This window comes from Oryctolagus cuniculus, chromosome 6 (genome assembly GCF_051225735.1).
Source record: "Oryctolagus cuniculus isolate XC-2025 breed Fujian yellow rabbit chromosome 6, ASM5122573v1, whole genome shotgun sequence".
Lineage (NCBI taxonomy): Eukaryota > Metazoa > Chordata > Mammalia > Lagomorpha > Leporidae > Oryctolagus > Oryctolagus cuniculus.
The window spans coordinates 116,771,033-116,788,894 of record NC_142872.1 but is presented as its reverse complement, the minus strand read 5'-3'; the positions used below and the strand labels follow the sequence as shown (position 1 = coordinate 116,788,894).

General features: G+C 38.7%; 1 protein-coding gene across 2 annotated transcripts in view; it reads right to left on the bottom strand.

Annotated features, from left to right (window-relative positions):
• Positions 1-17,862, bottom strand: part of NECAB1 (N-terminal EF-hand calcium binding protein 1) — a 236,341-nt gene that overhangs the window by 136,953 nt on the left and 81,526 nt on the right. The window contains exons 1-2 of one of the 2 annotated variants that reach the window (XM_089335507.1): positions 7,188-7,322; positions 296-321 (exon numbers count right to left, since the gene is read on the bottom strand). Coding sequence is in view for 1 of the 2 variants with exons in the window: in XM_002710683.6 (XP_002710729.3) it covers positions 296-321 (26 nt within the window). In the remaining variant the exon portion in view is untranslated. Of the gene's footprint in view, positions 1-295; positions 322-7,187; positions 7,323-17,862 lie in introns of those variants that run through there. The other variant, XM_002710683.6, reaches the window with a different exon arrangement.

Here is a 17,862-nt window from a genome sequence, read left to right as displayed (position 1 = left end):
CAATTTAAGGATATACTCAAGCTGCTGGAAAATTTGTTCTTGTGAAACTAATGTACCACTTGGAATAACAATTCTCCTTTCATGAACAAATTAATGTGGTCCACCTCTTTCCATAGTGAAGTACGTGTTTGAACAAACTTCAGATAAATATAAATCTCTTAATCTTTAGTTTTTTACTCTGGTCCAGAATTCCTAATCTGTGATGTTAAATTCAAGATTTGTAGAATATATGAATATCAGATAATATTGTCTTCTAAAACAAGTAATGAGTTTGATTGGTCTTAAAGAAACTTACCGCATAGTTCCTCTGTGTCAAGATTGCTGAAAAAGATATTTTAAAAAGTATTATTAATTTGGTGATATTTTTCATGTTTTTAATAGTAAAATACAGTTTTTCTCCATAATTATGTTAATATATGGCATCTAGCTGGGTATTTCTTTTAAATTCTACTTTGTCTAAATAGTAATAAGATTAACAATAATTATGCCAAGTTCTGTCTAAGGGAAAAAATATTCCTTGGGTTTGTGCTTCACCCATCAAATAAATGAGGACATAATGCATAATGGTGAAGGCGGCCCTGGAGCCAGAGGCCCGAGTCCAAATCCTGACTCTACAGTTTACTTTCTATGTGACCCTGGGCACTTTACATCTCTGTCTCAGTTCCTCAGTACCAAGATGGAGATAATTTCTGCTTCATATGAATGCTGTAGAATTTAAATACATGTGAAATAAATAATAGCTGGCACACAATAAACACTTGTTAGCTACCATTTCTGACTTGATAGAACTACTAGAATTTCCATATCTAAATATAATCGTTGAGGTAATTTGATTCAATGCTTATTCCAAGCTTTTGTAAAACATATTAAAGGCTTCCATATCAACATTTAAATGTCAATAGTAGAAACACATTGCTAATAGATGGGAGTATGGAGAGACAGAAAAGGAATGACAGAAGTGGAGAATTCTTGGATTTTTTTAAAAAATGAACCAAACTTAAAAAACATATTGGATTCAGGATTAGGTAGCCGAGATATTTAAAAAATACCGTTGAAAACATTTTATTCATCAAAATACATGTTGTTCCCTAATCTTAGTATTTTTGTAGAACTTCAGACTTGAAAAGGACCTTAAGGGTCACTGTTTTTGTGTTTGTTCTATACACAATAGCTCACAGGTTCACAATGAGATTTATTTTGAATTTCCAGAAGAATGAACAACTGTACTACTGAAAATTAAATTGCTTGAAATATATCACAAAACACAACAATTTCCAGTGACTTAGCTCTACTTGCTTCTTAATAAAACAGTTTGTAAAATACCATAGTGTTTATGGCTTCAAACATTCTATTCTCTACTTGTGTGCTATGTTGCTAGCAGCAGGCAGTAGAACACTGTCCTTACATGGATGAACTCTGGTAGAACTGATTTCTTACCGAGATACGTTTCCATCCTGCAGTGATATCAGATTGTTAAAGGAATATTGGGCCAAAGATAAGCCTAGAGCATATCTGATAGCAGGCAATATTTTCCTGCTTATTCTACTATTAATAGCAGGAAACACTACCATATGTTAGTATTGCCATCTTACTGATTCACACACACACACACACACACACAGAGAGAAAAGAGCTAAATGGAAAGAATGAATGCTAGTTGCACAGTACACATTTTTAGTAAAGCAGGAACAGAACAGTCCTATCTAACATTTGCAACTCACACTAAAGAGGATAAACAAAGTCATTCATTGCAGCTTGATTGGGAATAGGGAAAAATAAGAACTATATGCTCATGAAATGAATAAGTAAATTATGTATCATAAAATCATTGCAATGTATCTAAGAAGCTGGCAACAGCTTTGAAAATGTTTATGTTTAAAAGTTATGTCCTTAATGTGTTGTACTATGAGAATTAATGGTAAGGCTAGTCTTCAAACAATACTTTATACTTTGTTGGTGCAATCTGTTGAAATCTTTACTTAGTATATACTAAGTTGATCTTCTGTATGTAAAGATAATTAAAAATGAATCATAATAAAGAATGGGATGGGAGAGGGAGTAGGAAATGGGATGGTTTGCAGGTGGGAGGGTGGTTATGGGAGGGGGAAACTGCTATAATCAAAAAGTTGTACTTTTGAAATTTATATTAAATAAGAGTTCTATAAAAAAAGTTACGTAAGTGTCAAATCAGAAATAAATGATCACACACACACACACACACACAAAATGAATTTTAAAGGCTTGGAAATAAAATGAGTTACAATGCCAACAATGAGCCACATTACTTCTGGATGCTAGGGCTTTAAGTGGCTTTGTTCTCCCTTTATGATTTTCTAAATATTTGTTTTCATGGTTTTTAAAGATTTTATTTGAAATGCAAAGTGACAAAGAGAGAGAGAGAGAGAGAGAGAGATCTTCCATCAATTGGTTCACTCCCCCAATTGCTGCAATGACCAAGGTTGGACCAGGCCATAGGTAGGAGCCAGGAACTCCATCCAGGTCTCCTATGTGAGTGGCAAGGGAACAAATATTTGGGCTATCTTCTGCTGCTTTTCCAGGCACATTAACAGGGAGCTAGAACAGAAGCAGAGAATCTGGGATTTGAAGTGGTGCTCCCGTGTGGGATGGTGCTCTCACAAGTGGTGGCTTAGCCTACTGTACCACAATCCCGGTCCCCTAAATCTCTTTCCTTTAATCATTAGAAGGTTTCACTCAAATTGGAAAATACAATTAACTTCATGGTTAAAAATAGAAAAATATCAGGGAAATTAAGAAGTGTTAAGCATGAAAGCCAAGATTTGTTAATTACTGTTCATATTCAACTTCCTATAAAGCTACTTCGTATAGATTAAATTTGTCAGTTTAGACTAGGCACTCAATTTTGCAAAAAGCACACTTTTGACAGTCCCAGTGTAACATTGACACAACACACACAATTTAACATAATTCATTTACAGCCAGTATGGACAGTCGAAGTTGTTTTGACTGTACTCTCTTGTATTGAGCATTCCAAGCTCTGATGAACCAAATTCCCATCCTAAGAATGTTGAATGCTCAGGAGGAAGAGAGAATATTTGGTATGTGCATTTTATTTCTGTTGGGGATTCAGAAGCCCTAGCTCTCAATTCTAGGGCACTTCCTCAAAACAATTTTCTATTCAGGTTAACATATTAATTATCACTTTGAAATATTTTTCTATTTGAGCTGCCTTAATCATTTCAATTTACAAATAAGAACAAAGGAATATGACTTTCTTACTCAAAAGTCATCATTCTAAAAGCCTCTTTTGCTGCTTCTGACTGTATTCATTTTAGTTTCTCTTTCAAAATGAAAAATAAACTATAGATATTAGCTGGAATCTTTCAGTTGGGTCCTGGCTCATGGTTACTGAGCTTCCTATTCATCACCCATCACTCTGAACATCACTAGAGCAAAATGATTTTTTCAGTTGGCAAAATAGTTTGCTGAGCTCGGAGACTCCTTGATAGCCTAACGAATTAATTTTGGCTTACAAAGATATTTATGTTTCAACAGTGCTTGAGACAATAAGAATATGGATAGGCAACATGCTTAGTTACTTTGATGGAAGTATTGTAGTGACACACAGTGTTTTTTTGGGGGGGGCACTAGAAAACTGGCTAAACAATATGCTCAGCCTTCATTTACAAAGTGGCATTATGATCTCTCAATTCACTAAGGATAATCAGAGCAGAATATGAACATCTTTCCATTACCCCCAGGGCAAATACATTTATCGAGTTCTGGCACATGTGCACACACACAGTAGAAGCAACACAAATCAACAGAAACAGTATTAGAACAACCACGAAGTACCTGACCTTGCAGATATTTTTGAATGGCATTTACATTTTGACCAATATTTGCAATTGGCCATACAGGAGTCTGGTTAACATCAGAAGGACAGGGAAGACTGTAGGAAAGTCTGACCTAACACTGGATGTGTCCCCTGCAGATACCAATGTATTCGACCCTGAGAGATGAGGATAAGAGAATTTGACTTAGAGGAATGTGGTGACATTCCATTGAGAGTGGCTAAAGGGATTTCAGAATAGATGCTATTCAGATATCCTAACATGTCAGGGCCAATTGTCTTAGAGTTCTGAGTTTGTAGCCTAAGAGTAGGGCCCCAGACACATGCACATAGGCCTTGCCTTTGGAGGATTGGGTTATCACAATAGGGGCTTAGCCTACTCAGTGAACTGAAGAAACCAGAACTAGGGTAGAAAAGGAAATTGGTTCTTATAATCAAGGCAAGTATTCAGTTGTTAGAGGCAAGGCAATACAAAAAAACCCACTGCCAACTTAATTCCTTCATAAAATATGAATGAACCCTGAAAAGAGCTCTTTCAATCCCTTAGGCTGAAGCCTATAATTATTCATAGAAGCCAGAGTGCATCAGAGCCTTTAATAATAGGTGAAATGATTCAGAGTACTCAGAAGTGAGGGTTACAGAAACTTGCATCAGGCATCATTTGACATTCACTTAGCTTAAAGTATGGACTGTCTATAGTGATCATCACAAACTCTTGAGTTGGATTTAAGTATGAGTTTCAGTATGAGTTTAAGTGGAGTATATAGAAGGAGTCCAGTTTACATTAGGTCCCATAAGCAAAAATGTGAACCTAATCCTGGAGCCTCTTAGGGTCATATAAGTTTTTGCACATAAACACAATGTTTCAAATGAGATACAAAATGGAATTAGAAAACTTCTTTCATTCTTGCATAAATGTTAGCCATTTACTTAACCAAGATATATTAAATATTGCATATGTGCATTGTAATGGGATGACCTGTATCCCAATTTGTTCAAGTCCTAAAATCAAATACCTGTCAATGTGATCTTATTTAGAAAAGGGGTCTTTATAAATATAATTAAGATTAGGTGATACTGAATGAGCCTTACTTCATTGATTTTCTCATAAGAGACAGAAGGAAGAGATTTACATACACATAGAAAGAAGGCCATATGAAGATGCAAACAGATTCAAGTTATACTGCCACAAACCAAAAACTACTAAGAATTGCCTACAAACCACAGAAGCTGAAAGGGGCAAAGAAGGATTTTCCTCAAGAGCTCTCAAAGGGAACACGGTGTTGCTGATCCCTTGATGCTGAACTTCTAGCATCCAGAATGGCCAGAGAATAAATTCCTCCTGTTTTAAGCATCCCGTGTGTGGTACTTTGTCAGGGCATCCCTAGAAAGCTAATAAATTCATGATATTATGTGTGTGACAGATTAAACACAGAACAGCATCACTCTTTGTTTCATTTCACCATCTTTTGAATATTCAGTACATTAAAGAGCTGTTTGAAAGTTGGAAGTTATTATGTTGCATCAGATGAATAGAGGTTTGGAAGTCCAAAAGTGAAAATGCATGGTACTGTTGTTAGTCAGTTATGGGGGAAATTTAAAAACATGAAAGCACAGTGAAACAGCAGCCAACATGCAGGGAGTACTGGACCTGCACTAGATATGGTGCTGAGAACTTTACTTGGCATGTCTCATTTACCCCCTTACCATGACTGTATGCATTGCATGTCATTATCCTGATTGTGCAAAGAAAGGAGTAGACCTTAGGCAAGATCAGGTAATTTGCTTGCTATCACGCATAAGATTCAAACCCAGCTAAGCCCCAGTAATATTGGATTTTGATAGATATTAGAGTCATCAGCACACAGCAATATTTATGTCATAGGAATAGTCATGCTACCTAAAGCGTTTAAAGTGAAGCCCCCAGTGGCTATGGAAAAACCTTCATTTGTAGTCCTCATGCCAAAGTATCATGAATCAGAAGATAGTGAGCTCTCCAATTTGTTCCTCCCCCCAAACCCCATCGACTGAATTCTAAGTCACACAAAAGCAGGATTCTTATACCCTGGGTGTACAGATATTGAAAAGAGTGAATGGCAAAAGACAGGCACCTGATTATGCTTTTTAAATTGAACCCAGAGACCGCCATCATTTAAGATACCAATGGAGGAAGAGAGACTACGGGTATGCTTAAATAGGATGGTCAGAGGATAACCAGGAGAAACCGGCGTCTCAAAAGTGATGAGGAGAGCTCCAGAGTTCATCATATTGAATAAAAGACATAAGGACTGAAGGAAAACTAGTGCAATTCAAGCTTACTATCATTGGCAATTTTTTAAACTGCAGTTTCAGTCTTTCCTCAACATTTGGAGCCTAGGAAATGCCAGCACAATATACTCATGGCTCTTAAGAAATGAAACATGACAAGAAATAAGACTAAGGATAGAGAGGGGGGCATAGTCAAATGAAGGGAAAAGGTTAGTTTTAGGAGTATTTGCGGGCTGGGAAGGCAGCAACCTTAATCACAGGTGCAGCCTAGAAGAGGAGGACCTTTTGCTTTCTCTAAGCCCGATTTTTTTTTTTCCAAAGGCAGAAATCTAATTGATTCATCCCAACTGTTTTCTAGTTTAAATGCTTCTAAATCTGGCTAAGCTTCTGAACCACATGGAGCGTTTTTAAAAACAGATTTCCAGACCAAACCCTTAGAGACCATGCTTCAGAAATTGGAGAAGTGGCTCAGGATCTCTGTTCAAAAAAAAAAAAACATCACCAATGTGGGGCTGGCACTGTGGCATAGAAGGTAAAGCTTCTGCCTGCAGTGCCAGCATCCCATATGAGCACAGGTTCAAGTCCCAGCTGCTCCACTTCTGATCCAGCTCTCTGCTATGGCCCAGGAAAGCAGAAGGTGGCCCAAGTCCTTGGACCCCTGCATCCACATGAGAAACCAGGAAGAAACTCCTGGCTTCTGGTCGGCCCATCTTCAGCCCTGGCGGCCATCTGGTGAGTGAACCAGCATATAGAAGGCCTCTTTCTCTCTGCCTCTGCCTCTCTGCAGCTTTGTCTTTCAAATAAATACATAAATCTTTAAAAAAATTCTTAAAAAAAATCACTGCTGTGATTTTAGTTATTAGATTCCGCATCTCCACAATTCTCTAACAGCATCTCTCAAAGCAAATAAAGTATTCCCTAATCTGCAAAGCATGTCTGTTGTACTGTAAATAGTTGCTTAAATTCATTATAATTACAAACTCCATGTTAATAGCACTAAACTCAATAATTATGTACACAACAATATACTCTGCAACTTTTCTGTTTGACTCTTTGGAGATCTAAATTGCATTTATCTGGGACAAACCTGTATAAGGAAGTTCAGTCTCTAGACAACAACAAACATTTGACTTTGCTCTCTTAAGTCAAGCATGGCGCCTAGGAGGGAAGCCTGGCTTTAGTAGAAACTTTCCCGAGACTCAGGTGAAGGTCCCTCCACATCTTTTCCATTAGAGTTCTTATTCTCATTCATCCCTGTATCCCTTCTACTTAAATTCTCTCTTCTCAAACTCCAGTCCTGTTACTGCAGCCTTGGCTTTTCTACATGGAGAGCCTGCCACTGTTTATGCCAGTGTTTCTCAAACTTTAGTATACAGGAGAATCACACAGAGAGCCCGGTAAAACAGACTTCTGGGTCCCAGGTCACATGACTCCTTGCCATGGAGTGAGGCCTTGAGTTTGCATTCCTCCTTCCGGGGCTGCTGCTGCTTCCAGGACCTCCATCTGAGCAGCACTGATTGACACCCAAGCAGGTTCATTTGAGCTTAGCTTCTTTTTGACTTGGTCCACGTGTGAATGATGGGTTCTAAAATCCCAAAGTCATGCGCCACAAGCACCACCTGTCAGACCACACTCTTCTTACCTCATTCACGGTACCCAGTAGATGGACTTCAGAGCCTACCAGGAGGTTCCAACAAGGCATCAAAACACATGGCCCTAATTTCAAACAGATTTCTGGGCACAATGTTAAAAATTGTGCCTTAAATGTGGTGTCAGGTATGAAAGTTGTACATTAATATTTCATATTCAAAAGATTAAAAACACTCTGACTTTATAATTATATAATAAGGTAATATGGGAACATGGTTAGGGAGAAATAAAAAAATCACCCAACACTGTTTTCATTATACTGGGTTTTATAACTGCTGAAGCATGAAATAACTGGCAAGCAGCTGTTGTGGCTTAACATTACAGTCTTAACTCTTCAAGGATTTTTGAGCTCTAATTGGCTGATTGACATCCACTGCCTTCCAGAACTAAAAAGCTGTCTCATGGCTGATGTCCTCAGAGGACAGTACAATCCATTAGTACCTTCCATCCTTCACGTCTCCTTTTCTCTTTTGTCTCCTTGGTTCTTCTCTGCTTTTCCACATCTGCTTTCTGCCACCCCCACCCGCAAGCCTGCCCCCTCAGGGCTTCCAGAAGTTATGAGATTTTCTTCCCTCTTGCCTTTTCTACCTCCTTCCAATTCTCACACACCTGTTAGTTTTGATGTGAGGAGACTAATATTCCTAAGGCAGTGGACAGGATATGTTGTTTTGCTCATCTCTACTTCCACTCTTCTGTAACACCATCCTCCTATTTTTGGGGAACTTGCTACCAACAATTGTTTTCTGGTGGGGCTGTTGATTCCAGGACCACATTTCCATCCTATTTCAATCCAACTCACCATGGCTACAGGTATATATTCCCCTCTCCCCCTGGCTGCGATGAATTGCCCACAGTTGAGTGCACTACATCTGTACGGCCATTAGTGAACTCCACTGGGTTTTTCGTAATGATCTTTAAGAGAAGGGACCCTTCTTGCCTCTGAAGTGGCTAAGGTAAGATGACATAAACCTTGAGCTGTTTAAAGTCATCCTCCCTTCTCCACCACATAGTAGAAGCCCATCTGTGGTATAACAGAACTGGATAGTCCTAAGAGGGAAACAATGGGATAGAGGGGTCAGGAGAGAGGTAGGACAGGGCTAATGTGCAAATACGATGATTCCAAGTCCTTAGAATACACGTATTTGTAAAGCTTACATCAAGATTCTACAGTTAAGTTAGTGAATTTTCCTCTCCCACTCTCTCTCAGTTTAAGTTGGGTTGCTACCCCTTTTGGCTCAAAGAAGACTGACCTCAGCAGAATCTATAACCAATGAGAGCACTACCAAAGGATAAATTCATCATGCCTTCACATGAAACAAATATCTTGGTTTTCTGCTCTGCTGAGCTGCATGTTTTCCTGAGTAAAGATCCTTCCCTCCCTTCCTTCCTCTTCTCTCACCCCCACCCCCATCTTCCTTCTCTCTCTCCCCACACCTCTCGCCTTTTCTTCCTTCTTATTTAGCTCCTTCTCCACCTGTGACTCCTCAGTAAACTCAAATGTTCTGTAGAATACTGCTTCTCAAACTCTGTTGTGAAGAATGAGCTAATTTACATTTCCAAGTCTTGGACGACTGATATTTTTGTAAGAAACTATAAAAATGAATGACTGGCTCATGTGCTTGGATATCATAGCAATGTCAAATTGCTATAAAGGTTTCTATATATGCTCAGATTTTCTTATCTCAGTATGTATCAGTAACAATTTGTAGACTGACACAAGTCTGCACGTGTATACGCACAGATAGCAGCCACAATTCAAGTGAGTTTTTAACAATTCTTTTAATATCCAGAATTTACTTTTTTTTTTTTTTGACAGGCAGAGTGGACAGTGAGAGAGAGAGACAGAGAGAAAGGTCTTCCTTTGCCGTTGGTTCACCCTCCAATGGCCGCCGTGGCCGGCGCGCTGCGGCCGGCGCACCGTGCTGATCCGATGGCAGGAGCCAGGAGCCAGGTGCTTTTCCTGGTCTCCCATGGGGTGCAGGGCCCAAGCACCTGGGCCATCCTCCACTGCACTCCCTGGCCACAGCAGAGGGCTGGCCTGGAAGAGGGGCAACCGGGACAGAATCCGGCGCCCTGACCGGGACTAGAACCCTGTGTGCCGGCGCCGCAAGGCGGAGGATTAGCCTAGTGAGCCGCGGCGCCGGCCCCAGAATTTACTTCTAAGAAATATTTTTATGAGAAAGCTGTTTATCAGAAACATTAGCACAATATGCAATAAAAACTAAGTTCAACTCCTGGTTATGAGTAGGTTGATCCGCATCATCTAGTCTCTTAAAATAATTGCATTTTAGAAAAGTTCAATTTTCACTAAAATATACCTATCATTGTAGGTCTCAAAGTCTTGAAAAGAGTGTCAAGAAAGTATTACATTTATTAATACTCTCACATCTCATTGTCTATTACTTAATTGAATTTCATTATAAAGTGGTCTTTCTTGGCATCATATAAAATGGTTTCACTAATAAAGGGGTTGCAGAAAATGAGTAGGTATAAGAATTAAATCTCAGAAAATTCACACACATTTTCAAAAATATAAAGGAAGCATTAAGAAAGCTGTCCTAATGTAGAAATCTTGATATGACTAGGAAATGTCCAAATCTTCAAAAAATAAAAAGAAATCAAAGAAATAAAGTTGCTTGGTAGAGTAGGAAAAATGATGGATTTGCTGTATGTTTATACTTTTTATATGATGAAAAATTGTTATGCGTAATTCTGAATCTGGCATGCCTCAAAATGTTTGATCTTTCTTTCTACTAATAGTTCTAAAATTCAATCTGTGGGTTTATTTCAAACATCAATTTACCTTTGAGAATTCAATCTTTGTCATCAGACAGACAACATAGGAAAGCTGAGTAGAAACATTCTAGAAAATTGCTCTCAATACAGTAGGGAAGGATAGTGTTAAGAATAAGAAATGAATTCTTCCTTTTCCCCCTTAAAGTCAGTATTGTATTTTAACCAAAATTGATTCAAGCCATTGAGATGTACTCAAGGGGAATGCAAGTTCTTCTGAGGTTTACATAAATTGACATTATTGGAAAGGGCAGAGGTCGCAAAACTTAAGTACTATTTAAGGTTAAAAAATGCAAAATATTGACTTTAAGTGAAAGAGGAAGGAGTTTATTGTGTGGAACTAATATAGGCTATCTGTTTCAGTTTCTTGTATACTAATAGCAAATTTTCTGATACCATAAATTTTGGATGTTTGTTGGAGGAGGGGAAGTAAGGAAAATACTTTGTAAAAATATCCTGGATTTTGCATATACTTTTAATCTCCAACACTGAATAGAATCCCTTCTATTGCAGTTATTCATTTGCCCACTTGAAATATGGCTGGTAGTGATTTGATCTTTAAAAAATTGAGTCTCAAAGAAAAGCCATGTACAAATATAAATAAATGCAAAAATCTTCATCCACCTGCTGAGCAACATGGTTCTTCAATGGCCTGCTTATTTCCCTCAGGACCAAATAAAGTGCCTCATTTTTCTAAGATTTCTAAAACAAGCTTGAAAATAATTTTTTTTAAAGTTGGACCAAAGTGTGGGGGATTCTTAGTCATTTTCCTTATGACAGCCTTTTCTTTACCCTTAATCACATGGAATTTGTTACCTGTCATTTGGAGAGGCCAGTGTCACAAGTCTTCTGCCATTCTATTTCTAAAGGATAACTGACACATATGGCCAAGGAATGAGAAGAAATGCCCTTCGTCACTGAAACTTTGCAAGGGAAAAGTGGAATTATATGCCATCTCTACTAGTCGCATTGTGTTACTTGAGGAAAGAAGTTCCTGTTTTCAGAGTTTGCTTGTAGATGAACCTCTCCTTGACTGTCCCTCTAAGATCAGCAAGCAGGACACTGTGGAGGGTGTCTTCAGCTCTTCTTGGACGTGGAAAGATAGGCAACAAAGACGTCATTATCATAGAAACCTGAGGAAGCAGTGGGGATGATTCCCAACTGTTTCTGATTATAGTGAATAGGAAACAAATTTGTAGAAGTGCTTTCTGACTGACAGATGGCATCTTCTTTTAGAGTACTGAGCCTGTCACTCAGTCTCAGAGAAGCAATCTACTTATTAGTGTGAGACATGGAGGAAAGCAGAAAAAGCATCTCTGATGTTTAACAAAAAGTTTCCTAATGAGTTCCCAAGGCTAAACTTCCCTCACAGAACCCTGAAAGCAATGGGCATCTTTCTACCCTCAGAACTCTGCTCTGCTCCCCTCTAGACCTGCAGAGGTCCCTTCCTTCCTTCCAACCTCTAATGTTGTCACATGGGTCTCCTTCCAGGCCCTGCATGTGTTCCATCATCTTCATCACGCTGTTGTTTCTGGCCACTCCAGCCAGTTTCAACTTTCAGTCTTCAGAACTGTCTATTCAGATTCCAAGGTTTTTCTGCACCACTGAGCCTATCTAGAATCTGATGAAAGCTGTAAACAGCTTCTTCACTTATCAGTCCATTTATTGACATGGGAATTGTGTATATACATATACACATGTGTATACATATGCAATAGTTTGGTTGGTTGAGGGCCTCCTAAGCTCATTCCTGCAATCCCAGTTTATACAGCATTTCTCTCCAAATCAACCAATTTGGTATTGCTGTGTATTGTTATTTAGGTGACAAATGTAGTACACATGTCATCTCCCTACTAGACTAATAAATTCTTGATAATAAGTTTAACTTGTTGGCACCATTCGCAGTGCTCCATAAACAACTCTTAGAGGTGCCTCCTAGAGGTTAGGAGTGTGCCAGGAATAGCAGAGGGTCATTGTGCAATGATTCTCAAGATTGACTGCCCACTGGAATCACCAAGAAAGTTTCGTAAAAAAAAAAAAAAATACTGATGTCAGAGCTCTGTTTCTAAAATTCTCATTTAGCTCATCCTGGGTATAGCCTGGAAATTTTTTTACTTCAAGCTTCCAGGTGATTTTTAACATGCAAGTAACATTGAGCACCACTGGTGAGTAGCTAATAGTGAAAAGTCTACAGACTTACTGGGTAGGAATCCCAACTCTCTTGGGTGATCTCCACCAAATTACTTATGTGCCCTAATGCTCAGTTTCCTCACTTATAAAGTGAGAATAATGACAAATTTGGGCATAAGGATTGTTGTGAGGATCAAAGGAGATGAATTGTGAAATCTTTGACAGTATCAGGCAAAAGAGTCCGCACTCTACAAAAGCTGCCTTTGTTACTTTAACACCTGCATAGACATTATATTACACATATTACAATCCAGGCCTAACTGCCTGCCTTCTTAGAGGCAATACAGGTGTTTGCAATTTAATTATCAGTAATCTTCTAGCCATTTTCCCATGGAGTTTTCTGCATGCTTTTCTGCAATAACCCAACTATCTCACATGATTGCTTCTTTGTGTGGCAATGGAAACAGCAGAGAAGTCTCTAAAAGAAGCTTGAACAAGTGTAGTATACATAGTAGTACCCAAATCTTTCCATGTCAGTATCCCTGACTTTTTAGTACTACCAGCTTCACCGAGTGCATCACAGAGCACACAGGTTCTACCTTCATAGCAATCTCTTGAGATTCCTTATTTAAGGGTTTTGCTTTGGGGATTTGGCTTCATGGGAGAACATTTATCTGAAACTACTTTTATGCAATTTGTTTTTCTGAGCTTCAAGTAGTTCTATATTTTAGGATTACTAAAAACTGAAAAGGCAGATAAATCATACATTAAATATGTACCCATCATTAGAACAACAAAAATGAGCTCTGTTTCAATTGGATGAATACTACTAGTTTCCCAGTCTTTCTACAAAGATGAAACTGAGTTTGGATTTTAATCTTGTATCCCTGCCTAAAAAAAGGTTAAAACACAATAATTCTAAGAAGTATCTGTGAGTTTTTAATAAATAAAAGAACATGGGTTAGGCAAATTATTTAATCATTCTCAACTTTCATTTTCTATATTTAATACTGATGTACCTGGGTTTAGGATGGGTGGGAAAACATGTAAAGTATTCAGAATATGATGTTATGCACCTTCCAGTGTTCCACTTATTTCCAGTGCAACCAGTGTGTGGACAGCAGGCTATGACAGAAAAATATAGACTTTGAAACTACTTGATCTATCCTTTAGAAGTTATGTGACCTTGGGCAACTTACTGAACTTTTCAGGGCCTTGAAAGGTGGTGGCAAGTTTAAAGGCAGCAACAGAAGAAAATGTTTAGAACAGTGCTTTGAACAAAGTAGAAATTCAGCAGATTTTAATTTGCACACTTCCTGCTGGAGATTCATGTAAGGTGAAATCAGGTATTTCCCCGCAGTGAGTGAGCAAGTGAGTATCAAGGAGAGACTTTATGGATGCATATTTCTTTTTTAACAAAGATTTATTTATTTATTTGAAAGGCAGAGTTACAGAGGCTGAGGCACAGGTAGAGAGAGCGAACGAGAGATCTTCCATCCACTGGTTCACTCCCCAAATGGCCCCAACAGCTGGAGCTGCACTGATCTGAAGCCAGGAGCCAGGAGCTTCTTCCAGGTCTCCCATGCTGGTGCGGGTACCTAAGCACTTGGGCCATCTTCCACTGCTTTCCCAGGCTGTAGCAGAGAGCTTGATCAGAAGTGGAACAACCGGGTCTCAAACTGGTACCCAAATGGGATGCCAGCACTGCAGGCTGTGGCCACAGTGCCAGCCCCTATGGATGCATGTTTCTAAAAATAATGCTCATTTCCCAAATAAAACTAAAAACAGTAATTAAAAAAGTACATTGATTCATGTGAACTTATTTTAGTGAATGTGATACAGGATCCTGTGTACTTGGTAAGTTAAGAAAAAATTGAAAGTAAGGTGAAATGGGAGAGAGACAAATAGGTGGAGCAGAGAGCTTTTTAGTGCAGTGAAACTACTCTGGATGACACACACATGGTGAGTACATACATGTTTGTCCAATCTAGAAAATGTATGACACCAAGAGTGAACTGTAATGGAAGCCATGGACTTCAGGTAATAGGCTCAACAGTAGCAATAAAGGTATCATTATGGTGAAGGATGTTGACAATGGGCAAGCTGGTTCATCTGGGGACAAAAGGCATATAGAAAATCTCTGTACCTTCTGATCAACTTTGCTATAAACCTAACATTTCCCTAAAAATACTCTTTTAAAAAATGTGGGAATAAAAGTCCTTTCCCAGAGTGGGCATTGAGGCCCAGTTCCCTAAGCTACCTCTTGGACTCCAGCATCCCACATCAGAGTGCTGCTTCTGATCCAGCTCCTTGCTAATGAGCCTGGGAAAACATTAGATGATGGTCCAGGTATGCTTGAGGCTCTGCCATCCATGTGGGAGAGTTGGACAGAGATTCTGGCTCCACTGGCCTGGTTCAGGTCTTATTATTTCAGTCTCTGAGGTTGAGGACATGGCTATCCATGCATGGAAGACTCACAGGACAGAGGGCACTGTGTGTTGCAAGGCTTGGGCATGCACAGAGGAGGGAGGATCTGACTGGCGAAAATAAAGAAGCCAGAACAATATGGCAACTTCGATACTTGGGCCCCTAAATCCAGAATTAAAAGTCCATCTTGCTCTTCTGGCCTGATTTCAAAGCCTCTTCAATCATTATTTGCCTTGACAGCCATTTCCATATACCAATGTTCTACCTTATCTACAAAGCTTACCCCAATTCTCCCCAAAGGAAGAGGCAGATTTGAGACACATTTCTCCTCTTTCCTTACTCACAATAACAATAAAGCCCTTCTGTCTTCAAAAGACCAGCCTCATGGAGTGTGACTGGGCAGAGGGCAGGGAGTCTGTGATGGCCTAAAATTCAACTACAACCTAACTTCTGGGTTAGCACAGGTACTCTAGGTTAAGGTGACCAAGACTCTGCCAGTTCAGATGCCAATTGTACACAGTAGGTCTCCAGGTTATGCACAATTTCTGTTCTAATGGGTGCAAGTTGGAGGTTGCCAGGATCCCCTCCTCAGGTTTGGTGCTTTCCTAGAGCAACTCATAGAGCCCAGGAAAACAATGTAGCTCCTATTTCTGGTTGATTATAAGGGATCCAACTCAGGAAGTGACAGACGGAAAAGATGCATGGGACAAGGTAATGGGGTTGGCGGAGATGGAGCTTCCATGCCTTCTTTAGGTGTGCCACCCTCCTGGCACCCCCATGTACTGCAATCAGAGGCTCTTAGAACCCACGTGTAAGGTTGTTATAGAGGCTTCATTACATGGGCATGATCGGTTAAATCAGGGACTGTCCATGATTAAGTGGATCTGCAGCTCCAGCCAGGTGGGGCTGAAAGTTCCAACCCTCAAATCACTTGATTGGTCCCACAAGCCCCCATGCTCCAAGTCACCACATTAGCATAAACTCAGGTATGGTTGAAAGAGGCTTTTTAAAAATGACAAGCACTCAGAAATTCCACAGATCTTAGAAGCTCTGTATCAGGAATAAGGGCTGAAGACCAAACATATTTTTTAGTATTATGTGACAATATCATGGGGCATTGAATGATTTAAATGGAAACAGAGATTTGAACCCACTAAGATATAGACAAAGTACCAAAACTCTAGTTATATCCTATTGTCAAATCCTGTACTCGTTCCTCCACGCTGTACAATTCACACCTTCTGATGCCTAGGGTATTTCTGTATCACATGTTACATATTTATCAAGCTCTTTGTGTTCATGGAAACTGATGTTTTCTATGACTCATCTTCGCCTTCTCTCCGAGGTTTGCTATCTGTTCCTGACTTTAGTTCCTGTGGCCTCTCTGGCATGACATCAGATCTCTTTAAACCTATTCCTTCTTTCCATTCTTGAATAACTTTACTGATTCTTTACACAATGTGCTGGTGGTACAATGTGCCACTCTATGCACAAACCCATTTTTAAGGTACTGAAATGAACATCAACGGGCATTACCATTAAAAGAAGTAATTTTTTTCTGCTTCTAGAGCAACTTCATCAATCATATGGAATTATTTTTGCATTTAAGAAAATGAGCCTTAAAATCAAATAAGTAATTGTCTCTTCATACTCCCACCTTATTTACTTCTCTTTTGTCCCTCTAATTCCTCTTTTCCACGTCTCCATTTTTTATTTTTCTCCCTCAGTTCCTTGCTGACAGCTGGGAGAAGTTTAAATGATTTGTAGTTAATTGATGACTACCTTATTTGACAGGTTTTATTCAATTATTCTTTCCTTTTATACTTTTTGGCACATTAAATTAATACTAACCTATATTCCCTTCTCTCTCTGCTTGGAGTGTTCAAGCACAAAAGCAGACAATTTTATTATATAAATGGTATTTATAACTAAACACAATAACCAACCATGCTGTTTTCTTAAAATTTGATTAAAATAATACTAGATATTTTTAAAATAAAAAGAAGTTATTATTTTCATTTTCTGCAATAACAACGCCAAATCTGAAAACTAACCATCCAGACAATTTATTTATAGTTCAAGTTATTATTTTAAAGTATAATTCTTAGTCTGGACAGTTTGGCATATACTAAACACTCAATAAAACTAGAGCATAAACTAGTAGGAAATAACAAAACAAAAAACTTGAGTTTTTAACTGATGTAGTCTCATTACTGAATGCACTTAAAACTAAATGTCCTGTCTTAAGTCTTTTGCTATAAAAGACTGAAGACCAATCCTAGCTAGTCTTTTACAATAATGAAACTCTCAAACACTTATTGAGGTTAAGTTTTTTAAGGCTGTATAATATCATAGTTCCATTTAAATAGAGGTTAAGCAAAGTTCATAGATTAACTCTATTATGACACAATTACAGTTTCCATTTGGATGACAATAGCATGTCTGTTATTCTCTCTTTTAGAAGTTATCAAGAGCAAGCTTAAGCACACTCAAATGGTAACATAATTGCTCCTGCAATCTTAATGCTAAATTAAAACACTTGTTATAATAACAAGCCTAGGAAACTTTAAGATATCAGTGACCAAATATGAGTAATAATACTGATATGTGGACCCAAAGAAATCCTATGAAAATGCATGTTGGCAAAATTGATGGAGTTGTTCCAGTTCTGAAAGGTTATCTTGGGGCCAGCAATGTGGTGTAGCAGGTTAAGCCACCACCTGTGATGCAAGCATTGCATATGGGTGCCAGTTTGAGTCCCT